The sequence below is a fragment of the Plodia interpunctella genome, chromosome 14 (assembly GCF_027563975.2).
Source record: "Plodia interpunctella isolate USDA-ARS_2022_Savannah chromosome 14, ilPloInte3.2, whole genome shotgun sequence".
Taxonomy (NCBI): domain Eukaryota; kingdom Metazoa; phylum Arthropoda; class Insecta; order Lepidoptera; family Pyralidae; genus Plodia; species Plodia interpunctella.
In genome coordinates, this window is record NC_071307.1 from 6,143,106 (window position 1) to 6,164,059 (window position 20,954).

At 34.3% G+C, this 20,954-nt stretch overlaps 1 protein-coding gene across 10 annotated transcripts in view; it reads right to left on the reverse strand.

The window, feature by feature from the left end:
• The window catches only part of Pde11 (Phosphodiesterase 11), a 156,297-nt gene that overhangs the window by 81,460 nt on the left and 53,883 nt on the right, over nucleotides 1–20,954 (reverse strand). For 3 of the 10 annotated variants that reach the window (XM_053754380.2, XM_053754383.2, XM_053754382.2), the window contains exon 1: nucleotides 18,062–18,484. The exons of 1 other annotated variant lie outside the window; for it this stretch is intronic. Coding sequence is in view for 6 of the 9 variants with exons in the window: in XM_053754386.2 (XP_053610361.1) it covers nucleotides 3,921–4,053 (133 nt within the window). In the remaining 3 variants the exon portion in view is untranslated. Of the gene's footprint in view, nucleotides 1–3,920; nucleotides 4,234–18,061; nucleotides 18,486–19,765; nucleotides 19,823–20,954 lie in introns of those variants that run through there. 6 more of the 10 variants (XM_053754386.2, XM_053754377.2, XM_053754384.2 and 3 more) reach the window with 6 other exon arrangements.

The window sequence follows — 20,954 nt, forward strand, 5'->3', positions numbered from 1 at the left end:
CCGAAAACCATTTGCGATGATAAAGCTCGTGCAGGACCGCCAGAGCCCGACAATGCCGGAGCCGTGACTGAAGCTGTGTCTGTGATATTAATACTTCTTACCATAAAATAAATATCAGAGTCAAACATCGACAAACCAAATAAACATAAGTAATTCTTATAACAAATCTTTCAAATACCATCATATATAATTCATAATATCCAGTCATGGGATAGCGATAGATAGATGGTTCAATTTATTTCGGTCAAGTGTCCAGGCATTATTAATTCGAGATGGTGACTTTCGCGCGATGGAAAATAAATAATAATTACGTGACTAATATATAAATACCTACGCGAAAAGTAATAACAAAGAGGGCTAATTGAATAATTACAGTTTTATATTTTATTTAATAAATGAAATAGTCAGGCGAAATAACTTCAACATAGGGAATTGGAAATAAATCTTTGAGTCTTAATTAAGTAGAAGAAAACGCAACTGGAAAGTTATGTACTGTTGTAAATCCCCGTTGAACGTCCAAAATAAAACTTTTATGACTCTTAATACTATAGTGTTAAGGTTCAATAATGACGAAAATTTAACATTAGACTGATACTGTAGTTGGCGCCGCGAATAATAAATTTTGCAAGCGAAACATTAAAATCTCGTTAAAACGCTTTCCAGTATTGGCAAGAGCGCTGTTCTTGGTATAATCATAGCTCCCATATAAGTCTTGAAAACGCCGGACGAGTATAAATCGATTGAACTTATGGTCGTTCCCGTTGCTAGTACTAAGCCATGAGGGAAATCTATTGACTAAGATAATATTGCTATCTCAAACACAATACATTACAGTACAAAGATGTTTTCGCATGTTAAAAATTACTACACATCGACATATATCAATATGCCAATATGTCGATGTGTAGTAATTTTAAACATGTATCTTTATGTACCAACATAAAGATGTGTTCAGGTCATCATCGTCAGCTATTATAATATACCCACTGCTGGGGCACTTGTCTTCCTTATATATGGATAGGAGTTGAGACATTTCTCACGACGCAGACCCAACTCAGATCAACTGCTTTAACTCAGCTAAACTACTCTTATATGATCCAAAGACACATCATATTGAAACAGCGTTAATCCAGCAAGTACGTTGGTTTGAAGGCTTGCTGAAAACAAAAGTTACGCAAAATAATAAGAAATAAAATACTCCTGTACCTACTATTTTAAGAAAATGAGAATACGTGCATGACGTAAACCGAGGTACAGTTAATGTAACGTAATGAAACGGACGACAACTCGAGATGGACGGTCGCTGTCATTGGTCCATGCCAAAGCGCAACAAGTGACTCTATCAACAAATCGTACAACTGATCAGCTTAGCCAGCATTACATAGACAACTCGCCCAATAAATCGTCCGACTTATTGGCTTAACCAGCATTACATAGTCAAATGCGAACTAACCTCCAAGTGGATTTCATATGCTTCACGTCTTGAACACGAATTGGTTTCTAAAGTGTCTCACTTTACAGACGCAATGAAGTTTGATTTGATACATTTTAAATTTTATACTGTCTAGAAAATCGATTTTAAGATTTTCTAGACAAAGGATTTATCAAGTTTAGATCATACCTCCCTAAAAGATAATTATGGAGTTCTTATACGAAATATTAGGTATAGTTAGAATATCATCTACATACCGGTGCTACTACTTTATTTTCATTTGAATCATTTCGGTAAATTTAATAATCTTATTTTAATATAACTACGTGCGTAAAAGTGTGAAACAGTACAGTTTTTTTTTATTATCAATTATGTCCGCCAAAATGTTCTCTTCCGCACGCATAAACTGAAGAACAGTGCGAGACTCCAAATAGCACTAATTATATGTTTTATATAGTTTACATCTCATATAAAGACATCCCTGTATCAGACGGATGTCTATCCATCCACCTACCTAAGCCTTGTTTGATCAATGTTTACTTTTAAATATCTGTGCGTACATACATACCCATCTTTACATAATTTTGTAAGGTCCTTAAAATTACGAAATTGTAATTTGGTAATTATACTTTTCTTAGTGTCTAATTCAAATTTTAAAATAAGACAAAACTGACTTGAAGTTTTATATTTGACTCGACATAGTTACAACAACATTAATTAGTATAAAACAAACCGATTTATCTATTGTAAACAACTGATAAACCAGTAGCACATGTATCTAAATAATAACCTTGAAACGAATACTAACAGTGTTACTGTAACCTCATTTGTGCTCGTTTCTTATTCGGTGAGTATGAAGTAACTACAGAGAATGAATCGGGCCATCACAGTTCAAAAAGATAGCTGATAACTTAAATTGTAAACAAACCTCACTCGTAACTTAATATCATTGTCAATTATTAGGACTCCGCCAATTTTCTTTTACAACTCTTGACCCGATCTTGTCAATAGAAGAATTTGATTAAACTGAATTTCTTTCTCCGAAATCTGCACAATATGGAAGTCAAGCTTTGGGCATTTCTAAAGAGTACTTAATTGATACAATTCTCTGAAATTACATATCAAAATAGATAACGCATAGCGTGTTATCCGTATTGCGTTTAATATGGCAGGAATGGTTTTAATGGAAGACGTAGATTCCTGATAAATCAACAAACAAGTCGACGTCTGTTCATTTGAGAGAAGTCCATCTATTGAGACGATTAATGACAATTCAGTGTATGTGGTATATTCCACTACGTTCTTGTGTTTAGATAAGAGTTATAACGCTGATCAACATAAATACATAGGTATTCATGCCTCAATATGATTAGACTACATTCAATGTTGGAAATAATTGAACATTCTCAAACATTTACATTTCCATGGGTTTTTTATGAACGAAATTTTACAGACTGCATATTATTTACATTATTGAATAATATCTAAACTAATTATAATAATGCCTTCTTCTCTGCCATTCCATTTGTTTTTAAATGTTTACAGAGAAAACATTAGGTACCTAAGAGAAAATAGTAACATATAACCAAAATTTTGGAAAATTCGAAATGTATGGTCATTTCGTTCACGTTTCACAAAAAGCATATGTACAATTTGGAAACAATAGAAAGTCTTCAAATTTTTTAGAACAAAGGATTTGGAGCATAGCAGAACCGACCGGATGATCCGCAGATCTATCTTCCCGACCAGTTGACCGATCAGTTTGACAACTATACGCAGTCTCGGTGGAATGCCGTCGCAAGGTCGGGTACGTTCATCGGCCGAAGATCCTGAGATTTCTGCCGTGGATAGAAAATATAGTCCTCTTGATGGAGAAGTAATTTTTTTGAAAAGTTCTGGATAATCTAACCCAAAGGCTATCACATTAACTTGTACATAAAGTAAAGTCAAATAATACAACTAAATAAAAAATAACTTTTGAAACGAAAAGTAGTTCATGTCACTTGTGAAGAAAACGAACAAAAACTTTATGTTATTATCTTACTAAAACCACAAAATTAAAATATTGTTAGAACTTGCAATGGAAAAATTTAAAAAACCGTACATCGTTACTGAATGAAATTTAAATAAATTTCAATAAAGTCATCCATTTCTTATGCAAGTTAAGACATGGCTGGACCACACAAAATAACAGTCATATCATGTATAAATTGAAGCCTCCGTTGGTGTTGATCTGGATAGAAAGACTATATATTTATATGATAAAAACAACAGCAAGGAACATTATTCGAGATTATTATTACGGGCTTTTATTTGATTTGCCTTATAATGGCGGAGGATGAAAAGCAAATTGAAATCATAATGTGCGCATTTTTCAGGTAAGAATCATTATGCAACTAGAAATTGTTCCCAAAATAAATCGGATTCGTTCATACAATACACACGCTCAAAGAAAAAAAATAAAATAAACAAAAAATAAATACTATACCAAAACATTTCCTAACGAGTGGGCAATTCATCAAGTACTTCCAAGGCGTGTGAGGTGCAGGTTTTTTCTTCTTCCTGGCTCTACTCGAGTGGGGCTGACACCGCTGTGCGGCTTTGCCGTGCTTCGTAAACATTCCGATAACCAGACACTTCCATAGACTATCACATACTAACACTGAGCACTAAACACTAGCAGCCTTCGAACACACTCGGCTTGCACTCACTGACACGATTCACAGGCACACCACTAAATATATGTCATCCGAAGCCATCGCGTTCCACGCGAAAGACCACAGTGGCCCGCACAAATTGAACTGAAAAGAAAAAAAAAAGAAAAATAAAATACCCACCCCATGCCACAAAAAGTAAAACAAAAAAAAAATGTTAGGCTGCTGTCAAATGTTTACTTTGAAATAGAGAACAAAAAATGTTCCGTTCTTACTAAGAATATGAAAGTGAAATATGTTTCTAGTCCAATACCAGTAGACCGAGTCATCGACACTGATAGTACCGTGGTGCTGTTTGGCACTTGGTAAAATGGAACTGAATTGAGGTGGCGCTAATTAATAGTCCATACAAGTATAACAAGGAAAATGAATAGACGACGTGTTTTGAAACCGGACTGGCCGTGACATTCGAATGTCTCTAGTGAAGTCTAGTGCTTAATATTGCTTCTAATAAAACCAGGGGTGTACAATTATACACAGTTCAAAATTGAGAATTTAAATCATTCGAGATAAGATAATGCACGTAGTCTAAATTTCGGCAAAGAGTGGAATATAGTGCTAGTAATTTTTTTTTTACTTTTTAATCGTTTTGAATTGCTAATTCGTTTCTTTGTTTTAGAACAAAAGATTGCTGAAGCGAACACATGTTTTGACAACGTACGTACTATTTAAACAATGTGCGCAAAAAATAAAGGACCACATAAGGTGATAATTTTTTCCAGCAACGTACGTGTTTTATTTTAAAAATATATAGAATTTACTTGTATAAATAATCTTTCCTACTAATTTTATAAATGCGAAAGTTTATAAAGATGTATGCATGTTTGTTACTCTTTCACGTAAAATCTACTGGACAGATTGTTATAAAATTGGTACTCGGTACTTTTTCCCCAAATTCCCGCGGAAACGAAGCCCCGGGGCGCATTCTAAATAATTTGATTGTTGAATTTTTTTTTTACATACGTATCGTGTTTACAATAATAAAATTTATGCCAAGACTAGATTAGCGATTTCATTGACGTCAATGTGAACTTGTATTTTGCGTCTATTTATGATCAATTTAATCAATTTACTTTAGGAAATACCAAAATCAGTGTTGAACATGGAGGAGTAAGGGAAAACACCGAAATGTCTGGGTTGCATTAGAGAAGACTTATATCAGTGCGGTGGATGTAATCGACTATACGAAGACGAAGAAGGCTATGAGACAAAAAATATACACGTTACTATTACTGCGTACTTATTACTAATTAATAGTAGAGATAGCTTTACATTTTCGATTATTAGAATCAATTTATTGTAAATCGGCACATACATTTGAGAATATTCTTCCCAAGCGTCTCATAAACGGTAACTAAATTGAGAACAATCATGTTTCTGGCCATATTCCTGTTAGTTCTCAAGTGCCTATCAGTATAGTTTGGAAAGATATTATGGTTTCCGTCCATTATTTGTAATGAATTTTCTGAAGTAGTTTGTTGGGGCTTTGGCAACAGATTGGACACGAAATGAATATTGTTGTAATACTTTTTCTTGTTAAGTTGTTCTTGATAACGCAGTAATACTTTGTAATGGTTGTTGCCACAAATATAACAAAAATTAACTGCGTCCGGGGGCTTCGCTCTCGTGGGAATTTCATGACAATCCGTCCAGTAGATATAATCAATTTAGTAGTAGTAGAATAGTTATTGAAATTAAGTATTTAATTTCAATAACTAAATATCAATACATTTCAAACTAGAATGTCTTCCTATTAGGGATGGGTTTACGCCCGGTTTCTTATCAAACAGTCCGGCGCAAACCCATCATAGTTACCCAAGTTGAGTTTGCGGATCGGACTGTTTGAGAAGAAACAGGGCAAACACTGGTCCTATATATTGCTGATACATATTTTATTCCTAATCAGAATGGATAAGTGCGCCATTGTATAATATGCTTTATCATGAATATGTTGAATTCAATAATATTATAGTACCTACACATAAATAATAACATGACAGACAACAATGGGCCTTTTTTCAAAAGTATGTAGAAATCTCTATAACTAATTCAAATTTAGTTGTATTGTGTTTATGTAGGTAGGTATATCATTTATATCTCTGAAGTTTACCCCAAGTATGTATCATAAGACAACAGAGTGGACCGTCTCCTATTTCCTATCCGAGAAGCTATAACTTTCTTTATACCTACGATACAAAAATATCAGTGTTTTGTTAGTTTGTATCAGACAGAGACTAATAATAACGTGGATTAAAAATAAATATGATAAATCTCTTTCCTAATCTAGATTTCTATTTAAACATCTTTTCAAAAATGTTCAACCAATTAAGACTCAATTTTGACGTTAACTTTTAAGGCACTTTGTATCCTAACCAATATTATAAATGAGAAAGTTATTTTTTTTGTTACCTCTTCACGTTCAATCTACTCAAACAATCTTCTTAAAATTTTGCATAGGTACATGTAATTTGAAGTATGGAGAAGTATATAGGCTACTTTTCATCCGGGAAAAAGAACTGTTTCCATGGGAAATATACGCGGGCGAAGCCGCAGATAAACAAACGCTATTTTTTTTCGCTAAGAAATAAAAAAAAATAGATAAAAATATGAGGTGGCGCTAGTGTGCGCACAAAGCGCCTGCTGCGCACAACAACGTAAAATACACCATTTTATCTAATCGGTGGCGTCACGCAGGTCAAACTTAACGTCAAAGTTAACTAGTTCAAATTAAATAGAAAGCAATCCAAAAAACAGGATTATATATCCTGTTTTTTGGATTGCTTTCTATTTAATTATGTTAAACTATTCACACTTTGAATATTATTGGGATTGTATGGGAATGATATTTTAGATGGATAATTTATAAACATGCTCTGCAGCAGGCTCCTTGGGTTCAGAATATGACGTACAAAGAGCTTACTGAATGAATGTTTTGAATTTGACTACCTATAAAATATAATATATTTCAATAAAAAGACAGTCAAGATTATGTACGTATTTTGTTATATATATAATATATTATATAACATGCCTAAAGTCAAAAATGGGTATAGCATTTGCATGTAATATTATACATATAGAATAACATTTTACATAATCTGCATTGTTTATTTTTTTAATCAAAAAAACATCATGCATGAACATTCTGGTTATTAAAAAAATGCTTGGCATTTTTTTTAATGACCTGGTTGTTCTACTATTTACTTATTAATGAGCATATCTATGACAAAGTCAAAGTAAAGTTGAGTGGATACAATACAAATGCGGTTGTGATATTGGTGCTTACATTCTTGGCCAGTGGGGGTGTCCACCCCAAGCCGAGCTGACGATTCATTCATTCGAAGCGTGACGTCACGCCCGAGGTCGTGACCTCGTTAGTACTAAAAGTAAAAATGTATAACACGCTTTCTGTCGCCTTGTCGTGAACTTGAGTTGATAGGAAACAATATACATATTTTACTGAATTTTTCTTTTAAAATTGTCTTATGCAACTCTCTCTCTGTCTTTTGTTTTCCCGGTTTCTTCCTCAGCCGTTGAGACCAGCGTCAACTGTTAATTCTTGTATTCATCTTTCCATTTTTATTTGATTAGTAGGTAGTTCCGTCCTAAAAAAGAACCGCTTCAGATATCCCGGGGATGACAATACAACAAAGGGAACAAATGCGGCCCTGACAGTTAATAATTAACAATAACGTTCCCAAAGAGGGTTAACGTCAGCCAATTTGGGAATGCAATTGTGGCGGAACTATGAAACTTATGTGATGCAACCCTATATCTCTTATGCTCTTTTATTGAGTTTACATCACGTGAATACAGTACACATTTTTTTATCCCGTCTGCACCAGAAAACGAACTGCTTGTGGGATAAGACGAATGCCTATTTATGTACCTACATCAGTATAGTATACGAAATTAATGATATTAACAGTTTTCCGGATATCTTTCACCGGAAGCAGATTTTAGGAAATCTATTATCGTACTCTTTCGTGGGTTTATTTTTAAATTTACGTTCGTTGTAGTGCAGACATCTGTTATTACAATGTTGTATTTTTAGTTACTCTGACATGCTTGCTATTTTTAGAGAATCCGCTTTGAAATTAATTTTAGAGGATATTCATTGAAGGTACTGACGTTCTTTATGTATCTTTTCCCCATATCGTTTACGCATCGTGTAAAAAAAGAGAACGTGCTGACGCAATGACGTGCTACGTGTTTTATGTTTCACGGTAGCACCCCTGTACAGAAATTATAATATACATATTTGAAATGATGTACATTATATAAACAAAAATATTGTAAGAAAAGTATAAAATGTAATATACAGATACAAAAGGTCTATGGTAAAAAAAAATACTTAAAAAATAAAGAAGAAAAATAGATAAGTTATGTTTAAATACACTGTACAGACTAGATTAAATGACCATGAACATTGAAGAAACGCTTGCAAGCTATTGGTGGTAGTTCAACCTAAACATTCCCAAAATAAAGAAGTAAAGATATGTGAGAATCGTGGTAAGTGTCGATAAATGGGACACTTGGGAGAAATAATCGTTTTGGCGCGCTAATGCTTTTATAATGTACTCCAAGGGTGAGTTTCACACCAGTCAATTTGACGTTGACCAAAGTCAACGTCAAAACCTGCGCGCCGCTGACGTTAAGAACAAAACAACGCACTTTGTGTTTTTCTGCACAGATTAAAGTTATCGTCAAGGTTGACTGGTGCAACTCACTCTAAGATGAGCTTATGTTTCGTTCGAAATGTGACGTTGTGTCTGAGAAAGTGTATTAATTTGTTCTTGAATAAAAAAAAATTACAAGAACATATCTACCGAACATAATAAAAAATACAATGCTTTGCTTTGACGTTTTATTAAATCTCTGAAATGCATTCGCATGTACACAAATTCATTGCAAAATCACCACTATTACTTATGCATTAGGTACATGTATTGTAACTTGAGCTGTTGCTACTATGACACAGGTTTACGAGCAACACGATGATGACACAAATGAATATAAAACTTGCAAGAGTCCTAAGAGGCGAAGGAAATAAAATCCTTGAATCATTAATATCTCAAGTCTCAAGCAGAATGTATTGTGGTTAAATCATAAAATAGATGAGTTAATATACTTCGGTCAAGTATGTTATTTTGAGTGCGAAAATTGTCTTTGAAATTCACTAGTGTGTATGCGACTACTGCCCCAGCTTGCTTGTGAGCTTAATTTTTGGGCCCATTGCTTGACTTAATTTAAGCTGTTATTTTAACGATAACGAATAACGACTTACATTATTCCCGTCAATAGCACTAAGTTAATAATTTGAAATGGATGGTAGATATCAACGTTGTGTATGCTCATGAGCAATAATCATTCGGAATACTTTTCATAGTCCCGCTTGAAGCATTACACTTACATCATCATCATGCATTGTTCTTGTCAGTGGAGCAACCTCCATTCACATCTATCCTCTGCCATCGATTTTACCTCCCTATACGACACGACCCTTGCCTTTTCTTTCTACAAATCCATCAATGCCCTTTGTAGCTTTCCTTTCTCTCTCCGAGCTTCGACTTTGTTACACTTACAGCAAGATATAAATAGCAGCAGATAATATAATATACTGCTTGACAAGTCAAGTACAAATATAATTGACTACATGAGTAACATATTACACTTAGGGCCAAACATTATGCTGAAATAATGGGGCAAATGATTTTATCAGCAACAATATCTATCACAAACGTTATGTAGAAGCGTATCTATAGAATTAATTTAATGTTCTTCGCTGTGGGTCCGAACGTGTCGGCATAGATGTGACTGCTAACGGCCGGTTTATCTATAAAGGTACGACTTTATGATTTAAGAACAATAGTACGACCTTTTGTAATAGTTTATGGGGCATATATTCGATATTAAAGGCTTAAAGGGGAGACAGCTGGAGCCTTGCTATAATTAAGGGCTGTGGACGCTTCATACAAACGTGCAACGCAATAGGCAACATTTTAAACCAAACGTTTACCAGCGTATAATGGTTGTGTTTTGTATTGATTTACGGCATTAATACCAGTTTTTGTGTCATTAGACTTTGTTTTTACAAGTATTTATTTAACTTGCGATTTAACATTCCATACATAGCATGTTCGGGTGGAATCTTGTAACTCAGTTTGAAACAGATATCTTCAAATGATTGCTGAATGTTTGATGAATTAAATAACACACGTTTAGTTTAGATGACAATGCGATAAGGATATCCTGATGGTGCACCCAGTATTTTTTTGTCACGCATTGAATGCAATGATATTTCTCAGACAACAGTAAAGGCTTGTGAACCAGCAACAATAAAAGCAATATTTTTTGTAAAAAACCTAGGTATTATCTGTTAATTTTTAGTGATATTTTTCATCTCGCTTTTCGCCTTACTGGTCTGGTCAATTTATAGGATCACATAAAAAATTTGCATGCCGGATATCCTATTTAAGTTTATTTGCTTTCGCATCCTCCATAAGGTTTCCTTTAAAAATCATATAATCGTCTCGAAACTCTCCTTAAGTCATCACCGTAAATTAATGCTACTTTTTATAGCGGAATACTTTAGCAAGTGCACATAAAAGCCGTATGAAAAACAAATCGTATAGCCTTCAACCGCCTATTACGACGGGCGGAACGAGTTTCAGCGTCCCGACAGAATTTTGATGACGGGCCCACGTAACCCACAGGAAATTTGACGTCAACGCTGAAAAGAGAAGGTGTCGCCAAAACTTCTGATAAAACTTTTATTATAGATTTTGAAAATCCACTGTACAATGATACGGCTACACCGTAACTGAGAGATGAAATTTTACCAGTTCTGATCTCTTTATTTGTTTTTGAAGAAATTATGTAGTATGTATATTCTGCGGAAACATAATTTTAATAACAATAATGATTTATTTTATATGTAAATCGGAACTTCTAAACGATAAAATTCTATATTAGTAGTCAAGCCAGGAAACGACAACATAAATACGAAAGCTAACAATCTTCAATTACCTTATTTTTACTACAATTTATTTTCCATTGCAAATTGATTTCAAAACCAATCCTAATATGTGCGTCATACTTTGAGAGGTGCATTCGCCCGACAAAAGGCAAACGTAGACCAGACTATGACATACCACGTCGTGTCTGAGCGTTTTAAAAATATAAGAAGATAGGTAAAATAGCTATCTAATAGTAGTTAGTAATCGTAACAGTGGATACTGTTCTTACTCTATCAGATCAACATTTAGAAATTTATAAATTCGATTTTTTTTAACATGTAGCAAATATTTAATAGTTTTTTGAGCAGCTTGAGTTTAAATAAATATGTTTTAACTTGATCTAAAGATATCCCATTTTGAGGAAAAGATGAGTACTATATACTACTTTTTATGTTTTAACTACCACTCATTCACAAACAATCAAATCGTCAAATTCCTGATCGATACCTAAATTTATAGAGTATTTCAAAAAATAATGAAATGAAGAGCATTATGAAACTGATTAAAAAGTAGTAAAATAAAAGAGGAATGAGACCAAAACTGTTGGCAATCAAACACGTCATTGTAAACAGATAAGATTCTGTAGGTACAAGGAGGCTTGCCGCGATAACCGAGGTCAAACATCCAATAAACTACCATCGCATAATACCGCTACTGTTTTCATCAATATGATTTACCTACTTTAAATTCTACTCTAAAACGCTCTTTCAGATACACGTCTTCGTTTTGTGTAATCTATACAAATTTGCTCTTCTTAGGCCTTCGTGAGACTTTGCTCAATTTAGTTGAAGGATTATTAACCATTCGTCGATATTAGAGTTGTTACATACTTTTATTCAAAAACAAATACTAAATATCAAGTTACTGGATCTGGTTTCACCTTATATATAATTGGTTTTAAATAGATAGATAAATCAACTTACAACAATATCCAACAGAACAAACAAGTTCTTATTTTGTGTGGCAAATACATCAAGATTTTTTAAAACATAATGGATTGATATCCATTGATATACCATGAGATACCATGTGATCATGGTACATAATATTTTCCAGATGGAAGGAAGAGTAGGTAGGCCATGAAAACTGAATAAGAAAAGTCGAGGTTGACGAATGGCTTTATATCTATAATTTACATAGCACATGCATTATTGAGATGGATGGTATGTATTGACAAAATCATAATGTCGTGGCGCGTTGGTTTCAAATCAATTGTGGTAATGAAAACATAAATTAACTACGTAAAGCCGCAAGTAATCAAAACAAAAGCTAATCTCCCAAGTTAATTGTGGTACGTATTTGGTCGTCGACACAAGCCATTAAGGTAACATAGTAAAGTTCTGAAGTACGAAGCAATAATTGCTATTCCAGACAAGTTTCCAGCAGCACGGGGGTCATTCACCCGTTCAAGAATTAATGGAAGAACTCAGTAATGCTATTGTGCAGTTTAATCTCAGTTCCTCAAAAGGTATCGCGTAAAATTGACTGTTGAATAAAACTGGTATCTTGGAATATTCTATGACGTTCAACATCGCTAAACCATTCTGCAAAAAGATTCCATAATAACATGTTTTTTGTTGACGTCATTATTTTGTTTTTGGAAATGAACTATATCTAGCAGATGGAGTCTTTCTACTATCCGTGAATAGGAATTTTGGCTATTCTAATAGATTGTATAGTTTCCTAATTTTGTCCTGCTCCTGCTCTCTTTTTGCATAAGGCCAAATCACATGTGTTAAGTAATTTGTTTAATCTAGTGTTTATTTTATGTTTTCTTAACTTATCTCTTTTTATAATTTTCTTATCTTGTTTAGATGATTTTTAATGCATTGCCAAATTCCTTAATCCAAACATTGACTGTTCAGTAAATTCCGCGTGACCATTATAATATCGCAAGGATGAGGAGATCACAGATGTGATCTTGAACACGTGCTTGTTGCGTCTGTGTGCGTGAGTTACTTTGGTAGTTGGTTGGTCTACAGACTGGGGCGGTACGGCGCACGCTAACTGATAATAATTATTACTCTGAAGCAATTAAGAGGCGCCATGGATGATAGCGGCAGACTTGAGAAGAAATAGAGGTCGCTGGATACACCTCGACACATTTAGAGCATAGTGTATGCACGGATGAATAATAATTAGTTAGTTAGTAGTTCTTGCCACTGAACCGAGAGGTCCCGGGTTCGATCTCCGGTCGGGTCATGATGAAAAATGATCTATTTCTGATTGGCCCAGGTCTTGGATGTATATATATATATGTGTGTCGCACCATTTTGTTCGTCTGTCTAAGGATTTGGAGAATGCACGTAACACTTAGAATAAGGGCAAGCTTTTAGCGGTCACAGAGTGTACAAAATTTTAACAGTTGGCCGGCTCCACAATGGAAGATCGATAAATTTGTCTCAGGTCCCGCTCGCAGGATTAATAGTGTTCACGTCACCCTATGAACCCTTGTCTATTCACATATACTTGATATATAGATTTATTCTTATACATTCTTATACAAAGAACATGTATATACATTGTTGTGCATATGAGATTTTGAAAAGCTTTTCCTTTATTTTATTTATCAATGGTATGAATTTGTCTTTATATTTTGTTTAAATCACAATCAGGGTTTCCACAGGAAATACTAATTTCATAATGCCAGTTATTAGCGGTTATGTATATGTTATTAAAACGGAACCATTCAAATTGTACGATGTCACTACTACAGTATTCATAAGCCGCAGTTGAGTATGAGATGATAATAACGTTTCACCATCAAGCACACAATTTTCTGTATGGAAAATTTTTCCATAAGCATTGTTATATGACGGCACAACATCTATGTGAGAAGCGCGACGTTTTTTGTCATTCAATAAAAAATGTTTGTCAACATCATCATTAGTAGAGAATGTCGCTATGAGGGTACAAGTAAACTTATTATGATAATTGACATCAGAAATACAAGCGATTTGTAATAAAAACGTGATTGCCAATTCTTGTTTTTGCCACTTTACACATATGTTACTTTATATATAGAAAATGTTATGAAAATGTAATACCTAATTATACTGAAATATCTCTCGTCATAATTCATTGTTGATATACAGAATACTCTCAATTCAACTCTAAGAAAGCGAACAGAAGAGACAAAATATCATCAAAAATCGCTTAGAGATGGATCATCATTCCAAATTTCGTAATAATACGACACAATATCAATATTTACAGACGTTTAAATGAAATTTAATCGCTGTATCAATTAAAGCAGATCTACCTCAATCCAATTTAACATTGTTATCATAATTGCTATGATACATTGCCGCTCATTTGTGTTGAGTTCTATAAGCCGTAATTATTTTATACCAATTTTTGAAATTTTTATTCCGTTCAAACAATTTAAAACCATCGTAAATTTTCTTTATTATTTCATGTTTGCAATACAGCAGGCTGCAACCTCCATTTTTGTAATGATCAATCTCGCATTATTAATGACATGCAGTAAATAGCATAAATAAATTAGAAATTAGAAATATGAATAATGAAATCACTGGCTGTATCGATACTATCGATAGACCATTCATACAGAAAGTGGTTTATAATATCATTGACATGTCTAGCTCGTCTGACCTCAAAATAGAGGCAGGTTCCATCCGATCCGATCTCTGATATTACACACACACACACTTACAAACACATGTACAGTGACGGCAACAACAATACTATGTATTCATTATTGAACGCCTTGTGTTTTGTTTAACACATTTCAGACAACCTAGCTTAAAACCAATAAAAATGACAGATCCGACTTTTGCACTCGAAGTAGAAGTGTGATCAGTGAAATATCATACAATGACGTTTCCAGAAAAGAGATCCTCAGATTTTAACAGTAATATGTATTGTAGAATAAAGCGATACACCTATCAAAATCAAATAATGAACTGACGCGAGTAGAGATAATAATCTAAGAGAATTAAATTAAGTAAAATATCCATATTACGTTACGTACTAATAAATTTATAAAAAGAATGGACAAAATGAATGAGTATGAAAGTAGTACATGTGAATTTAGCTACGTTTTACTAAATAGTTATAGGTTAGGATGGTATGGTCATATAATGAGATAGGAAGAACCCGTATTACTAAAATGTAGCTAACATGGTAATTAGAGGTATCAGAAATAGATGATAAGTATAGGTTGAATATTGCATCAAATAAAGTATGAATAAGAAACAGGTTAAGAAGAAGTAGAAGGTCAGCTGCTGTCACCATATTATATGCTCCTCTAATGAAGACGTTGTCGATGAGCTTGAATTTTCGCTGTAAATGTTCTATAGCAGAAAGGACATGTCAGGGTACCCCTGATGCACTGTATGGCGGCAGGTCGTATACTAAGTGTTATTATTAACTCACTCATTGACATGGACATAGACAATATTCAACGATATTTTTATCAGTGTGTGTAGTTTTGTTTAGCCGAAACCGCTACAAGGTGAAAATAAAACATTAATATCACGCGATGACATGTTACTCTGTGATGTTTCTGTATTCGACCTTTATGGCAAGTAGCAAAAATCAATGTTGTTCATCTATCACTACACACTATCCTTTGCCAAGGGCATTAAAAGGTTTGGTTACAGTTAATAGTTTTACCATAATCACATACTCCTCATCTTTTATTTCTATTTTTTAATTTTACCAGCTAAACTGTTATACGCTTCTTTTACAGCAAAACAACAACGCTATGAAGCTTAGCTGTTCTGTTATGTGTATTTTTAATATTGCAATGATTTAATATTTCTGACTTGCCTTCATACGAAACTAATTTTAGTGAACTATAAAGCATTCTACAAATTTTCTGGGCAGAATTTTTGGCGCCTTCAATTATCAAGAAAGCGATTGGTTGAGGTTACCTTTTGCCTTATTTAAATTTGGAACCTTAAAAGTATTCTTCAAAGGGTCTAATAGGTTTTAGTGGACGTAAGTGATACGCATTCATAAAAGGAGTTTCATTTTCTCTTCCACTATAGCAACACAATTGATCCACAAATGTCAACAGCCGTTTTGCCCGAATGACTTTTCTGCTCTATTGGGCTCCGTGGTGTTTCTTTCTGACTGTATGAGACATTTTACTACCCAACATTTCGCTTTCATTATTTTTACAATCTAATATTGCAATATTCATCTGTCAGCTTTCTATTATCAATGTCTATATTTGGTTTATTTTATAATGACTAGCCTTATTCCACTTTAAATGGGGACGGTGCGGCATATCAGTTACCGTCCTCTGATATAATTTCACTTTCGCGATCTGATTTCCCATATGATGCCCTGGCCTGACCCTTCTCCCTACGATATATACATATAAATTCTAATCTGAACTTAAAAATGTTGTATCTTTTTTCCTTAACCTACATTATAACCTATATCCCACTTCTGGGCAAAAACCGCCCCGAAATAATTTCATAATTGCCAAGCGACAGTGGAGTAATTTCGCCAGAGGGCATCGAGATCAATAATAAATTACGTATTTCTCATTTTAATGCAGAGAATCTATCTGTCAATAAGTAAGTTTACTAATATCGATTACATTACTTGAACTTTTCCTTGTTTATTTAGTTGCAATAATTTTTGTGGGGCAAAATAATCAACGTAAATGAACTAATTAGCTTCTCCACGGCAGTATAATAATGAAACTTGGCAGGTCCCCACACCATGCACCGACTCCATGTCAGATACATTTCTGTCAGCTGTCGTCACTCGTTACCTAATTAATTGTTGAGTTTTATGTAAAAAAATATACTTATATTTTGAATATACGAGTATATTTATGCTTTGTAAAGGGTTTAAAATTTTCCATCATTACAATTTCAGTCCATCGAGTTAGTTCTGTGGTATAGGGTTGCGTTGGGGTAGTGTACTCGTGTAACCTCATAAAAGTCATGATTTTATTTGTGCTATTTTTCTCTCTTTATATATTATAATGATATATATATTACATTTTATATATCCCCGAAGCAATCATTGTCCATGCTAAAGCATGATGGAAACACTTACATATGCGTAAAACGTCAGACATCATCCTAGGTCATTGTACATTTTCCACTTGCCTTACAAATTGAATGTCGTCGTACATATACAATATTACACATTTTGCATATAAACTACAGTATTAATTTAAATCACATAAGTATAATAGCGCTTTTGAATGCAATATACAGTCATCCACATATATTGACACCTATGTCCGTACGATGATGTCGCTTCTTACAAAGTCATTTTGCCCATATGTGATGAATTTTCGGTTTATATTCGTTTTGTTGGTAATTTCAGAAAGGCTATTTAATGCCCAGAAAAGGCTATAATTTACAAAAATATATAGATGTGAAAGACTGTGGTGGTTAAGGGCGATGCAAAGTGGAATTGATTTCGCAGTGTAAGAACATTTAAACATTTGCTTTTTAAATTTGGAAGTAAATTCTAATTTTTGAAATGTTACCCCTGACGATCGTCGCGTAAGTATTAACGCGGTTAAAATATAAATTTCAGTATTTGTAAATTGATAAGTAAATATATGCGTAAAACTACCCTTAAGTTTTCATAAATTACAAAATAAATACGTACACAACAATATACGTTGCCAGTTAGCTAGCACATATACGTTTATGTACATAGCTACATTACCGATGAATGTTTGAATGTGTGAGTTGTATGCATACGAGGACACAACATGTATGACCGTCAATGTGAATACGTCATTTTGTTTGTATTTTTACGATTCCACAAGTTAAGACTCTCATAAAAACTTTGTATTGAGTAGTACTTTATTAGAATAGAACGTTTCATTCTGAACGTGAATGGAACGTATGACAATACAGCTAGTATCGTAAATCAACCGGGGTCATACTTACAGATAACGTTCCTCAGACTGAACAGTGGAACTTAACTGCACAAAATGTTATCCGTCAACAAAAACACAAGAGCTGTGATGCAGGCGTGCATACACTGCGGCCGTTAACCCGGCTCGGGCGGGCTGCTGCGTTTCGAAAACTTCGCGGCGAAGCGTTTAGAGAATATTCAAAAATAGACCGACGGATTCGTACAAACGCGCGACAATGCACATATGCTCGAAGGTAGAGCACTCGACACGATTCGATGTTAGAAACGCAACGTGATGAGCACAAACGAATCTGACAGAAATCGTTTTGAAAAGTTTCCAGTGTACAAAGTTAGTGGGATCGCGAGTGAGGGCTCAACACGAAGAGGACGCGGCAGCCCCGCGGCGCTTGGATCACGACTGGCGCCGAATGCCCGATCGCGCTCCGCCGACCGCGCGCCTCTCGTCGTCGACAGGAACACCCACACTGATAGCCATCGCACACAAACATAACACGCATAAACCCACCACTCATATGGACACACATGCAAATATAAACTGATAAACTGTAAAAACACAACAGTTCTGCAACTGCACACAGTTTTCCTGACATAAGAAGCTACTGGAATTTGATAGATACCAGAATTGAATTACAAATTTCAAAGCATCAGTGATATTGGAACTCTAATATGCTTTGAAACTCACGTATTTTTGATGAAACAGCATCATCCGTTGATTTACCTGGAGAGGAATATGCAATTCAAGCAATAACAAAATGAACTACGAGCGAGCAAGACAACACACACGCACTGGCACATAAGTGAAGCCATATTTCACAGGGGCATTATTTTATCAACAGCCGACATGATATGAGACGATGAGTAATGAATGAACTTTTTGAGCATGCTGCAGGAAATAAAATAAATAACAGATATCTATCTGGACTGAATAGAACAGCTATGCTTGTAGTTTTGATGGTAAGGCTTATATAAATATATTTGGCTATGTCGAGTAGAATGATCAAAGTTTCAGGGTAACTCTGGATGTAGGTAGGCCGCTTTCAACCGGTTATTTTGCATATCCTTGTGTGTTATATCCAGTAGTCATTTTACGACCGAAATGGTAATGTAGGGTAGAATATCATTAACCTGAGAGTCACATAATATGTTGACCTCATTTAACGAAGAACCCAATAGTGAATATCAACGGCCAAGTCTTCATGTTTCTGTTAGTGCAATATAGATTCCAATAATAGCGCGCATCCTGAACTAAAAAGTTGTTGGAGCCAGAACACTTAGTCGAGTGAATTTTCCCCATGATATATAAATATATATTAAGGACAAATTACACAGATTGAGCAGCCCCAAAGTAAGTTCTAGACTTGTGTTATGGGATATATTTTATAACATATGTAGATAAACATCCAAGACCCGAGCCAATCAGAAAAATATCATTTTCCATCATGACCCGACCGGGGATCGAACCCGGGACCTCTCGGTCCAGTGGCAAGAACCTTACCACTGCGCCACCGAGGTCGTCAAAAATATAACTTTTAAAGGTTATTCCAACAGGTGGCAGAAACCAGACCATAAAAATATATACCTATCTGAACAATATTGACATACAACATGCAATATTTATTAGACATAATGTATTCAGAAAAAAACTTAACATAACAAATATATTCACGCGACGCGTCTTATTCAAATACAAACGAAAACTGTTTAGGCATACTTACATGGGCGATATCCATTCGGTTTTCCTTCAGTATATAAATTACCTGTAAGAAAAAAGACTGTTTGCATTTAATAACTGTACGAGAAGAGATAACAATTACGAGGAGTTTTAGGGAAATATTATGCTTAATTTATACAGAACGCACGTAGCAAGATAATATTTGCAAGCCTAGCGCACGGGCGGCGGATTAAAATGTCAACAGCAGCGTCAACAAAGTGAATGAAAACATTGTTAGCCATGTGTACAATATGTGTTGTATCAATGACATGAATGAGAATGCACTCATTTCATTCTACTTTATAAGTTTAATTAAATTTTGTAGGTCAAACAGTGTGTTTTTTAACCCTTAGATCTTGGAGATAATATAAACAATTTAACAACAATAGACGCAGGATTGATATGCTACTTCAATTTTCAAAATAAACATTAGTAGTAAAGTAAAGACAAATAGGTCTTTTTTGCGGCTCATAAAGACATCTTTAAGGCTAAAGACCTTGAAAGGTTATTGAAGAAAAAGCTTTTTTCAAAATGAATTTCACAACTGTCAAAATGCCCACTAATTGGTGTTGCTGGCAACACAAATTAATTTTTAATATTTTTATGAAGTTGTCATTCTGATCTTCGGCTCCGTAAGGTCTGTTATGTGTATCCCAAAAAGTAGTAAAATAAAAAACATTATTCAGCAATCTTTGGAATTATTGAACAGTATACGTAAGTTCCTAACATTTGGTCCTTCGAGCCAGATTTGAACCAGTGACCTATGGATATATTGGTGTGAAACCACATATTCCTATTTTGCAAAGTATTCAAATAATATTTATACCATGCATTCCAAAACCTCTGTTGTATTTGTGTACAGTGTATTGAATAATTCAAAATATTGATGTTAGAGCTCTATTCAATTGGTTTAAAATTGGAAGACATATTTTACGCCCTAATTAATATGTTTCATTCTTAAATTTGACTGAACGACGTCGCCCGTGAAATATATTCAAATGTCGCCTCCAGGAATCAATTCTATTTGTGTTTCGGGACACGTTCGCAGAAAATGTTGAAATTTGATTCATGCAGAGGCTGAATTCGTCACATCAAGAAAATCATGAATGTATGTTATAGACTGGAAGAATTATACCCAATAGACCCGGGAATTTCATTTTATCAGCACACACCAATTGGGAATGAAGGAAATG